General features: G+C 43.9%; 1 protein-coding gene across 2 annotated transcripts in view; it reads left to right on the top strand.

The window, feature by feature from the left end:
- The window catches only part of MRPL1 (mitochondrial ribosomal protein L1), a 37,786-nt gene that overhangs the window by 9,797 nt on the left and 14,852 nt on the right, over positions 1–13,137 (top strand). For both annotated transcript variants that reach the window (XM_045018834.1, XM_045018835.1), the window contains exons 6-7: positions 768–879; positions 2,892–2,992. In XM_045018834.1, the coding sequence (XP_044874769.1) occupies positions 768–879; positions 2,892–2,992 (213 nt within the window). The remainder of the gene's footprint in view (positions 1–767; positions 880–2,891; positions 2,993–13,137) is intronic.

Below are 13,137 nucleotides of genomic sequence, written 5' to 3' on the forward strand. Positions count from 1 at the left end.
CAAAGTCGCACAACAACATTTTTACAGATTTTGGAACTCAGTGCACACATAAGGCGCACCGGATTATAAGACGCATGGCCAATTTTTGAGAAAATTTAAGGCTCTTAGGTGCGCCTTATAGTGCGGAAAATACGGTAATTTAATTTCAAATGGAGATACATAGTCTGCCGATCCCCAGCCCCAGGGATCTGTGGACCACAGGTTGAAAACCACTGTTCTGTGGTAATAACAATCTTTTGCAGACCCCTTAGACATCATCTGCAGACTCCAGGTTGAAAACCACTGTTTTAAAGGAAGCTTGCTGTGTGTGTGTGTGTGTGTGTGTTTGTTTGTTTTTCTTTAGCCTTTTCTGGCAATGAAAATAAAGCCTATTTTATTTTTTACAATTTAAAAAAATTACTTATGGAATATAATTTTCCATTGCTCTCTAAAGCTTACAAACCAGTATATTTATATCTTAGTTTTACATTCTCTTGTGGTTGGCTTTAAGAATGTGATCTTTCTAAAAACTACAAAGTTGGTTCCAAGAACTCTTTAGACTTTGTCTTCCCTAGTACAGAACCTAGCACTCTTTGACACTGCATTGGTCATATTGCCAAATGTTTAAAGTCTGATGGCTGAGAAACACAAGAGACAGAAGGCTTTTTCTTTCCTGAGGGTATTTTTTTTTTAATTCTGAGCATTTTATCTCAAAAATAAATATTACGTATACTTATCTCTCTGTATTGCAAACTTTCACATAATTATTCTGGCTTTTTTAATTTCAGATTTTGGATGATGAAATCACTGCAGATTTTTACATAGCCGTTCCTGAAATAATAGCAAAGCTGCTACCTTTAAAAAACAAACTAAGAAAAAAATTTCCAAAGACTAACAGAAGTAAGGCACTTCCATTAAATATTATTTTATTAAATATTTAATTACATTAATGTATTAACATTAAATAATAAGCCCTTGAGCAGGAGTTTTCTCTTGAAACAATTTAATCAGCCTGTTAATTTAGGAAATGAAGCTGGGTAAAATGTATATCTGGAATGAAGTCTTTTACTGACTGGTGAGAGGATCTTTACCGAGTTTGATTGTGATTTGAGACCAGTATGATCTTTGAAAAATCTGGTCCTCTGAGCCAGTTCTTCAGTTTAAATGAACTTGAGTTTAGAGTCGAGCCCTATTTGTGTAAACTTATGGGAACTATTCATATGCAAGAAACCACTTGTAGTGAGAGATCTACATAGAGCAATACATGCAGAGTCACATACTTTGAAACTTACATGTTGCAAAGAACTGAAATATGCTTATAATAAACTTCTGCTTATAGCAAAGTTCTGTGGGGGAAAATGGTTTCACTAAAACAGTGCGTAAATTTTGTGTAGTCACTTGCAGCACAACTTACCAGTTATTTGTATGTTTTGCCCACTTTTTAACCACATTTGAATGGCATCTGTCTTTAACCTATTTCTCTTTCACAATTATTTTCTTCATATGTATGTCTTGTTTCTTCATGATGCTATAAATATTCCCTCTCTTGTTATCAGATCTCCCACAACAACAAATATCATTCTTTAAAATATCTTTCTCTGTTTTTTGACCTTCCTTTGTTTCCAAATGATCTTAATTTGTTACTTCTAACATGATCCAAACTAAAATCCTGCAGCTGTTCAAGCATTTGGTTTTTTTCTTGATAACATTGTTACGCACTGAGAATTTCAATCAAGAACTTTTCCTCATCTTTAGTGTTTTCTTCCCTCCACAACCTTGTTCACCTTAGCATCTAATGATAGAACAAGAAGCAGTGGGCTTAAACTGCAGCAAGGGAGGTTTAGGTTGGACATTAGGAAAAAGTTCCTAACTGTCAGGGTGGTTAAACACTGGAATAAATTGCCTAGGGAGGTTGTGGAATCTCCATCTCTGGAGATATTTAAGAGTAGGTTAGATAAATGTCTATCAGGGATGGTCTAGACAGTATTTGGTCCTGCCATGAGGGCAGGGGACTGGACTCAATGACCTCTCGAGGTCCCTTCCAGTCCTAGAATCTATGAAACTGTCTGCACAGTGTGTTTACAAGCAGGCAGACGACATTTGTGCTCTTTAAACATTTGGAACAAAGGACTACCCTGTCAAAAATGTAACAGACCTCTACAGATGTGCATTAGAACACATGAGAGAGCCTATATTGTGGCCTTAAGAGATTATTCAGTTTCTAGTTTAGCAACACCTGATTTCTGCTACAGCCAACAAAAAACATGGGTAAAATAGAGTTTACATTTCAAACAAGCACATGACATTATAAGCCAAATAGGCCCTTGAAGCTCAGCTGTTTTTTCTCTTGTTGTTACGGATGGGAATGGATGTATCTATCTTGGCTGGATTGAGTCAGCACATTGTATAAATTGTCTAATACTGTCGCTTACTAACTATATTTTGATCATCTTGTGGTATTTTAAAAATATACAGGTTTGTTTTGTTTTTTTCTGTTTAATTTCAGTTTAGAAATTTATTTTCCAAACCAGATCTCTAACTGGTGTAATAAGGCTGTGTTGCAAGAGACTTCATTTTTATAAAGCTCTACTACAGATTTTTCATCTTAAATTATCTTGATATATTTCTGGCAGATAAATTGCATCCTGTTATAGAAATATTCATGTGCAGTAATTACTGATTAAAAGTACATAGGCTCCTAAAACAACTCAGTCTAACCTAGGGATGTAAAGGTATAGAATGGAGGTCCACTGGGGGCCCTGACCCTGTCCTCAGCATCTTGCAGGTGTGTCAAGGAGGACGATGGTTTCTTGTCTTGATTATCTTTAGAGGGAACGCTTCTAACTCTCATTTTGGTTGTACTAGATGTATGGACACTAATACTTTCTTCCACTTTTTGTTTTTCTAATTAGATTCCCTGGGCCGTGACATTCCAAAAATGCTGGACCTCTTTAAAGCGGGCCATGAGTATACGGTAGAAAAGGAGAATCTTATTGTGACAAGAATAGCAACGGTATGCTCTACAAAGAATTTTTTAGCAAATAATTCATGTACTTCCCTTTATTATTTAGCGCAGTAGTTAATAATTTACTGAAAGATACACAGTATGCCCTTGGTAACCTGTATGTTTTGTAGCTTTTTAGGAACCAGTTAACTAAATACATTGTGCTGTTGAATGATTTAAGTTAGAGCAGTTCCTGTAAATCATTAAACCTCTGCTAATATAAGAGTTTTCCTATTTAAAAAATTAGGAAAGCAAGCTATGCCTAACACACTGAGACATGAAAGTTGTCAGAAATAGTCTTGTGATGCATGACAATTTGGCACCATCTTGTAATGGACAGTAATGCTAAATGAAAGCAAATATTACTGGGACCTCTATTCCAGACAGATTCTTGGGAGCAGTGTTTAATACTTCACTATCATGCCATTTAAGATTTTGCACTTGAACTTTTTCAGTTTCTCCACAGTAGAACAAGCTCACAATAATTCATATTTTGACTTTCTGGGTCACTGGTCATTTTGCTTTTTCTTAGTTTTAATCTCCAGGGTGTTTTCTGTTGGTATAAAAATGTTCTGCCTATTTGTATAGGCCAGAGGTAGGCAACCTATGGCACGCGTGCTGAAGGCGGCACACAAGCTGATTTTCAGTGGCACTCACACTGCCCGGGTCCTGGCCACTGGTCCGGGGGGCTCTGCATTTAATTTAATTTTAAATGAAGCTTCTTAAACATTTAATAAACCTTATTTACTTTATGTACAACAATAATTTAGTTGTCTATAATAGACGTATAGAAAGAGACCTTCTAAAAACGTTAAAATGTGTTACTGGCACGCAAAACCTTAAATTAGAGTGAATAAATGAAGACTCAGCACACCACTTCTGAAAGGTTGCCGACCCCTGATATAGGCAGATCCAGAAGTACTTGCTGCATATACCTTAATAAGTTGTGTAGGCTTTTTATTGCATTTAAAGTCCTATCTGTATGACCACATTTTTAAAAAGTTTGTTAGTTTTGGATATCTGCCACATCATATAGTACATTTGTATATTGAATACTGTGTGGTTTTTAAACCTGATTTCTCGTGCTATAATATCTTTATAATCTTTCGTTTCCCCCCTCCCTTCTCAGTGTTGCTTTCCTTATCTCTTTGTCTGCTACCTTTCCTGCTCTGGGTTCTGTACTTGTTTCTCTCCTCAAGACTCTCCCTCTTTCTCCCCCCTCCCCATTTTTTTTCTTTCTCCTTAGCTGTCTGCCCTGCCTGACTCTGCTTTGCTTTGTGTACTGATACCAGCAAAATGAAATTTACAAGATTCCTAATTCCTGAAGCTTTTTCTGGTAGTGTTTCAAGGATCAAGAATCTTGCAAAGTCTAATTAGAGGGTTCTGCATGTCAGTCAGGATTTGATCCTCCTCTTAATATTTGAAACTGAAGTTCCATGAACATTTTCCTCATGAGACGTATTGCACGCTTCATAGACATTGAAAATTCCCTGTATGTTCAACAGTTTTTCTAAAATCTTATGTCCGCGGTCAGAACAGTTTACCATGTCTTGTACAAAGTACGAGTCAGATTGTGAGTTCCTCTGGAGAAGGGGCACAAAGGGGTCAGTGACCTGGGAAATGTATTTGTATTGTAGTGGTGCCTAAGAACCGTGATCAGGGCCTCATTGTGCTAGGTACTGTACAAACACACAACACAAAGATGACCCAAGGAACTTCCAGTCTAAATACAAGATGTGAGACAACAGGTGGATACAGAAGGCAGACTGGGGAATTCCAAGGGAATAGTAAGATAATTGAAAAGTGTGCGGAATTTGGGACTCGAGGAGTTTGTGGGGAACAAAGCCCGTCCCAATCCCTGGGGATCCTTAGGAAAGGGTGAACTCAGATATAGGGAGATCTCCACACTCATCACTGCTTGTCCTCTCTTCTCCGATGCACATTTGCTGCAGAGCTCCTGTATGAGCCTTGCTGCTATTTCCCCTGAGGCTGCTGAACAGCTGCTGTTGTGGGGATCCAGAAGCAATTAATGAAACTCCAAACCTAAGTAACTCTCACTCAGGCTTTTGTGTGGTAGTCCAAATGATCAGCAGGAGACTGTGTGATTGGTGTCCAGCCCTCTGCTCTGCCCCTAGCCGTATCCTTAAACCCCACAGAACCTCTTCCATGTGGAGCGCCGGGAGAGGCCCATCAGTTGGATGCTGGGAAAGAGACAGTGCTATGGAAGTTGCGTACCTCTCTGTGACAGGGTGATAAGATCTAGGACATTGCATAGAAATTCAGAGCTCTTCTCTTCAATTCTCCTAGTCTCTGGTGCTAGAATCTTGCTTAGAGAAGAGTACATTCTGCTGTCTCTCACTATGTAACACCGGTCCTTAGTAGAGTAGCACTGAGGTTTTGTCTATGCTAGGCTTTCTTTTCCTGAAACATTTCCCAGTGTTGCTAACACTAATGCAGCTCCACAGGTAGGAAAGCTAGTTCAGACAAGACTGTGGAAGCTTGCTGGCATTTTTACTGCCGTGTCGTATGGACCTGCTCACTATTAAATAAAGAACTGTTCAATTTAAACCTTGAGAGTGATAACATAATTACAAATGGCAGTAAAGGGTAAGTACTCCCAAGTAACAACAGCACAATACTTCAGCCCACCTTTCAGCCCAGGTGGCCTTTCTCAAAGAGAAAGCATAAAAGACTCTCTGCAGTGTTACTATCTTAAATTGTCCATTAATCTGTTCTGACCTATTGTTCGATGTCACACCTCTCTTCCGCACAAGTCAGCAGTTGTGATGTTTTCCAGTCTAATAAATAATTGAGATGTTTGAGAGGAGCTAGAGAAGTGATGACAGCTGTGTTCAGCTCGCAAAATCTGGAGTGATGGAACCTGAGATGGAGAAATTGTGTGTTCTCATTTTCCTCCATCTCCCAAAAGGACCCATTTAGCAACCATAATCCTTCCAGCTGCAGAGGATAGAATGGGATTATATCTGGATGGTTTTAGAACTGTTCTTTAAGATGGATAGGTTGCTGTTGATAATACAAAACATTTCCCTTTCTCCAAAGCTGTGTTTGCTGCATTCACAAAATTCTCAGCCTTTCTGACCTAGTGAGTGAGACCAGGAATTTAACTCAGGTCTCCTTTCATCATTGCAAGAGAGTTGTCTTGAATAGAGGGGCAGTCTCTGCACAGTATATTTTGCAGAGTTAAATTTCCTTGAAATAGAAAGTTAGAAATGGCCTGTTCCAAAGAATATAGTTATAGCAGCATCATTTTCACTGATATGATTAAAGAGCTTGTAGCTATTTTCATTACAGATTTCTGGTTTCATTGGTTTATAACTAAACAGAAAAAATTTAAATAAAAATGAGTACAAATAAAAAAGAAGTGTAAATGACATTAGCTGTAAAAACCAACATATGAAAGGAAATAGAGTTAAGTCTGAAAACCTGAGATCCTTGCGTCCACTTTAAATGCATACTGTTTTTTTCCTCCCACAGTAACATAACTTAAAGCCAGAAGTTAGTGCTCTTTTTTTCAATCGTAGGTATATTGTTTTATGGACTTGTAAAAACCCAGCTGTTGCATTTTGTGTGTTGGCAAGACAAATCCAGGGTAATTTTGTTATGTTGTTTTGTCTTTGGTAAGACAGAAAATGAATAGACTTAACAATGAATTTTAGTACCTGGTTGAGCTGTTCTTTCTTTCAGGTCTCAAATGTAAGGGCTGTCTTCACATGGAGTTATTCAGGAATAGCTTTCCTGAATAACTCCATGTGTGGACAATCTCAGCCCAGTATAAGGGTGCCTTGTTCCTGTTTAACTTAGCCATTGCTAATCGGGAACATGGCACCCTTATTCTGGACTGAGTGTGTCCACACATGGAGTTATTCAGGAACAGCTATTCCTGAGTAACTTCATGTGTAGACAAGCCCCGAGTGGGAGAAGTGGTGAGCCCTTTAAAATTATCTAACTTCTATGGGAGTTGAAGGCATTAGCACCTTGTAGTATTTGGCCATTGTATTTCTTATCCTTAAAGGAGTTTTGAACTAGAACTCTTGACAGCATTAATCAGACTGCAGTTTAATTACTCCTTTAGAAAAAAGCAATGATGTCTCACACAGAAGATGCTAGTGATGCCAAAAGGCTCAAATGTGGGTTAAAATAAAGTAAACAAGTACAGATAGTTGCTCTGAAAGCAGAGTTAAGTTATGTGATGAAATTAAAATGCCTGCAGTCTTGGGAGCATGTTGGAGCAAGGAAGAACCAAAATGAAATTGAAATAAATGTGTTAGGCCTTGTCTACACTACAAGACTATTTCGAATCAACTTAGTTCGAATTTGTGGATTCGACCTTATGAAGTCGAATTTGTGTATCCATACTAAATACACTAATTCGAATTTCTGAGTCCACATTCACGGGGCCAGCGTCGACTTTGGAAGCGGTGCACTGTGGGAAGCTATCCCACAGTTCCCGCAGTCCCCGCTGCCCATTGGAATGCTGGGTAGAGCCCCCAATGCCTGCTGGGGGAAAAAATGTGTCGAGGGTGGTTTTGGGTAACTGTCGTCATTGAACCGTCAATCACGCCCTCCCTCCCTCCCTCCCTGAAAGCGCCTGCGGGCAATCTGTTCGTGCACTTTTCTGGTCAGTGACAGCGTGGACGCCACAGCACTGCAAGCATGGAGCCCGCTGCGATCCTCGCCGTTTTCTCCTCCTCGCACTTTATCGTCCACCTCTTCCACATTCAGCTGCTGAGAAATTGGGCTACTTTTCAATGGTTCTGCAAGCACTGGGGGACCATAGGGGACGTTTTACCAACATGAACGTCGGATGGCCGGGCAAGGTTCCTGATGCGTGTGTTCTCAGGAACTGTGGGCTGCTCAGACGCCTGCTGGAAGGTAGTTTCTTCCCGTACCACGAAATAACTGTTGTGGATGTGCATTTGCCTATAGTGATCCTCGGTGACCCAGCCTGCCCGCTAATGCACTTGCTCATGAAGCCCTATACAGGCGCCTGGGACAGCGACAAGGAACTCTTCAAATACCAGCGAGCAGCGTGACCTGTGACTGTTCAGTTTCTTTACAGAGAAGCTGAACCTGCCCCTGTTTCTTTACCCAGTTACTGTTGACTCTCCTCTTCGGTTAAATACCCCGTTCTCCCCGTTTCCCCCACTTCCAAGACACGTGTAAAAATAAAATACATGTCACACTGTTACTGAGGAGAGGTTTCTTTATTCATGACTTTTCGTTAAAGGGTTGAACTGGAACGCAGACTGTGGTGGGTAGGGTGTGCGCTGATGTAAAGACCGCCTCTAAACTCAAGGAATGACAGGCTCCTGCTCCTACAGCGGTCCGCATTGCCGGACTGCTTGTTTCAACGGAGCCTGCCATCCCTCCTTTTTGGGATTCTGTGTGCGGGGGGCTATGTGGCCTTGTGGCGGAGGAGGACGGATACAGATTCCTCTGCTGCGTGACTCAGCGGTCCAGGACAAGGACCGCTGTATAAGATCTGTAACCGCCCTCCCCCGCTAAAAAGTCACATCCCCACCGCCCACACAGAACCTGGAAACCACCTCCCATACCGACCACGGTGCCTACTGACTGCACTGTGTGTGTGACCCGCTGCTGATCCGGCCCCCGTGTCTGTACCCTGGGAAAGGTGCCTGTCCTATGCAATTAGCAACGCACTTCCCCACGCACCCCATTCAAACACAGTCTTCAGTGAAAAAACATGACGGAAACAGTACTTAACAGCAAAGTATTTTTATTACTTAAGTACACAGTTATGGGATGGGACTGGGATTGGGACTTGTTTGAGTCCAGAAGGGAAGGACTTATGCAAACGTAGGGTATGAGAGCTTTTGGTTACTTGAGCACTCTGCTGGGGTGCAGTGACAGTATTCACGGCCCAGGGTGGGCATCCTCCTGGTTATTTAGGGTGAGGGGGGTATGTGACTTTGTGGCGGGGGAGGGCGGTTGCAGAGATACTGCCGGGGGCTCTGTCCTGCAGCGGTCCTGCAGAACATACACAAGTCGCCGGAGCGTGTCCGTTTGCTCCCTCACTAGTACAAGCATTGCTTGAGTCGCCTGCTTGTGTTCCTCACGCCACCTCTCCTCCCATTCGCTGTGTGAGCGCTGGTACAGAGAGACTTTCTCCCTCCACTGCCTCTGCTGGTCCGCCTCGACTAGGTAGCAGCCCACACATTCATCGAAAATCGTGTCCCTTGTCTTTTTCTTTCGCTGCCTAATCTTCGCCAGCCTCTGCGAGGGGGATGCTGTGGAAGGTCTGGAGACAGTGGAAGCTGTGAGATGGGAAACAGTTAGTGAATTCCTTGCAAAGATACTTTTTTGCGAACAATTAACTGAGTCTAGGCTGTCTCTGTGAACTTTTTGTTGAGACCCCTGTGCCTGCTGTTGCTCAAATCATTTGCGCGGTGGATTCTGGGTAAATGTCGCCAGTCATTCCTTCCTCCGGGAAAGCAACGGCAGACAATCATTTCGAGCACGTTTTCCATGAAATGCCCTGGCACACGCCATAGCGTGGCAACAATGGACCCTATTTTGCCTTTTGTGTATGTCACCGTATGTGTACTAGATGCCGCTGACAGAGGCGGACCAGCAGCGCTACACAGCAGCATGCTTTTGCTTTTGCATGACAGCAGCGATGGTTACCAGGCATACTGTACCGTCTACCATACCATGAACTGGTAAGAAGACGGTAATAAGATGGTCATGGTTACCTGTCCTTTTGCACTGCGCCATTTGGTGCTGTCATAAGTGCCCCTGGCCGATCAGCCAGGGGCGCAAAAGCAAAATTTGGGAATGACTCCCCGAGTCAGTCCCTCCTTTTTGGGTATCTAAAAATAGAATCAGTCCTGCCTAGAATATGGGCAACTGTACTAGAGAACCACTGTATCATAGAACCAGAGAGCACAGCTGCTCTCTGGCCAATCATGCATAAATTTTGAGCTGAATGCTGTTCACAGGGTGTGCTCCTGAAACAACCCCAGCTGTTCATTCCCTTCTTCCCCCAGCCTTCCTGGGTTCCAATACCATTGTCCCCCCACTTGTGTGATGAAGTAATATAGAGTGCATGAATAAGACACAGGTAGTCGTTTGTGAGAAATGAGTGGAAGGAAGCCTCCAGCTGCAATGATAGTCCAGAGATGACATTAAGGGGTGTGGAGGAGGGAGCCAATCATCCCTCTGCTAGTCCAGGGGCAATTGAATCTTTTCTTTACAATGAAGGGTGGGGGCTGATGGAGCTCAGCCCCCTGTTGCAATGATGAGGACGGTTACCAGCCATACTGCACCATCTACCATGAAAAATTAGGACCAGGCGACCTTGATCGACCTGTCCCAAGCAAGTTGGTATGGTTACCAGTCCTTTTGCACTGCCCCATGTGCCAATAGGCTGATGATGAGGACGGGTAGCAGTCCTATTGTACCATCAGCCACCCATGGCGGGGTGGGAGGAAGGATGTTGTTGTTGAGTGCTGCAGCAGCGCGTCTATCTGCAGCATTCAGTACAGATACGGTGACATGTAAAAGAGTCAACAGAGGATTGTTTTCCCTTTAACTTCTGGGGGTCGGGGGGGGGTGCGTAAATTGCCGAGCTATGCCCCGACCCACCACGGACACTGTGTTTGACCCTAGAAGCATTTGGAGATCAGCCAAGAATGCAAATGCTTTTCGGAGACAGCAGGAACTGTGGGATACCTTGCGTCCTCGTTCCCCCCTCCCTCCATGAGCGTCCATTTGATTCTTTGGCTTTCCGTTACGCTCGTCACGCAGCTGCGTGCTGAGTCTGTGCTATCCCGTCTGTCCGGAGATTTTTTAAAAATACTTTGGACCAGGCGTAACATTACAGTAATTCCCCTACTTAGATGCAGGAGTCTCTGAGCGAGATAACCGTGAGGACGGGCACTGAAGGAGATAGAGAGCGCATGCTGCGTGAAATCTAGCACGAACCACGGACCTATGCAGCCGTGCTCTGGGAGGCAGTGCTCCCTGAATACCGCATGAAAGCATCGCGCGGAAAAGTGTGCTATCACGGAGCACCCAATAAGGCAGCTCTCCCCAGGAACCTCCTGCTGATGCTTATCGATTAACGGCAGGAGAGCTTCGTGGAGATCTCCCAGGAGGATTTCTGTTCTATCACCATATATACAGAGACCTCCTTTTCACACACTTCAGATTCCTGTTATATTAAGAATAAAAGTTAACATGGTTAAAGCACTTACCGACTGCTCCTACCCCTGATTCAGGATCCGGGTTCATGGCCGGGGAGGGTTGGTAGGGGATCTCCGTGACGGTGATGAAGAGATCCTGGCTGTCGGGGACACCAGCGTTGTAAGCGCTGTCGCCTGCCTCGTCCTCCACAAACCCTTCCTCATCTTCCCCGTCCGTGAACATCGTCGAGGAACTGGCTGTCGACACTGTCCCATCATCAGAGTCCATGGTCACTGGTGGGGCAGTGGTGGCAGGCTCCGTAGCATCCGTTGGCCGCTTTGATTTTTTGGTAGGCTTGTCTGGGGTCCTTGATTTTCACGCGGCACTGCGTTGCATGACGGCTGTATCCTCTGTCTGTATCATGGCTTTGGAGACCTTCTCGTAGGTCTTTGCATTCCATTCGTTGGAGCGCAGCTCCGATAGCACAGACTCCTCGCCCCCCACACCGATCAGATCGAAGAGTTCCCGGTCAGTCTATGCCGGGTCCCTCTTTCTATTCAGAGATTACATGAACTCCTCTGCTGGAGAGCTCTGCATTGCTGCCGGTGCTGCTGAGCTTGCCCCGATGTCCAACCACAAAATGAGATTCTAACTGTCCAGAAAGGAAAAGGAATTCAAATTTTCCCGGGTCGTTTCCTGTGTGGCTGGTCAGAGCATCGAAGCTCGGACTGCTGTCCAGAGCGTCAACAGAGTGGTGCACTGTGGGATAGCTCCCGGAGCTACTAAGTTCGATTTCCATCCACACCTAGCCTAATTCGAACTAGCCATGTCAAATTTAGCGTTACTCCACCTGTCGGGGTGGAGTACCAAATTCGAACTAAAGAGCCCTCTAGTTCGAATTAAATGGCTTCCTGGTGTGGACGGTTGAGCGGTTAGTTCGAATTAACGCTGCTAAATTCGATTTAAAGTCCTAGTGTAGACCAGGCCTTAGAGTATTGAAGCATCGGGATAAAGGCCTTGTGTATTCCAGCAAACGTTCTAGTCACAATTCTTAACTGGATGGGAGCGACAATAGAGACTATAATGTAGATAGGACTTAGACTAACCCTGTGCTGAGTGGTTAAAAACACTTGAGCCTTGTCCACATGATTGCTTCTGTCGTTGCTCTCATGGTGAATTACAGCTACAGAGTTGGCTAGCTTACTAGACAGAGTCTACTAGGATAATTGTTGTTCCATTGGTTGAGCAAGCAGCTGGCAGTGGGATGCATGGACTTTGTCGAAGGCTACAAAACTACAAATATCATTGTGGTACAAAGCGACCGGAGCATGGCTACCCAGTGCCTTACATTCATTGTAATGGGCCAGATTGTCCCCCATGTTGGTGCTCTGTAGATAGATAGGTACGAAACTCACAGTTTCCACCACGTTAGTGTCATTAGGTTTGTGGGGAGCATTATTTAGCCCCAGTGAAATAGGTAGTATATCTGTCCCTTTGTTTTGGGGTGACCTGCGAAGGAACAGAAGCTCAGAAATGATTCCCACCTGCCCCCTGACATTTGCATGACAGTATGGCTTCTTCAGAATCCATGCTCCTCTGTGTTCCTACAGGCTTCTGCTTTGACTCTCCTTTCCCTCCTGTCCTCCGGGGGGTTCAGATCCTTGAGGAAAAGAGAAAATAAGAGGGTGCTGATTAAATCAGTGTTCTCGCGCTTGCCGATTCTCCCCCAAACACAAGTTTTCAGCCAGTGGCATGACACTGTGAAGAGTGATGAACAGCACTAGAGGGGCTTTCGGCTCAGGGAAAAGAGGGACATGGTTCCCTTCTCTCCTCCCGCAAACCACCCCCCCATTGTTCCACTCCCATTCCCCCAGTGGCTCTGCAGGATCGGAGTCCCCTGCACTAGTGGAAGTGAAGGGATTGTTCCAGTTCCTGCTCTGCTTTATATAATGAGATCTTTGACTTCCGCAGATATGCTCATAAAGGAG

This window comes from Mauremys mutica, chromosome 5 (genome assembly GCF_020497125.1).
Source record: "Mauremys mutica isolate MM-2020 ecotype Southern chromosome 5, ASM2049712v1, whole genome shotgun sequence".
In the NCBI taxonomy this organism is placed as follows: Eukaryota; Metazoa; Chordata; order Testudines; family Geoemydidae; genus Mauremys; species Mauremys mutica.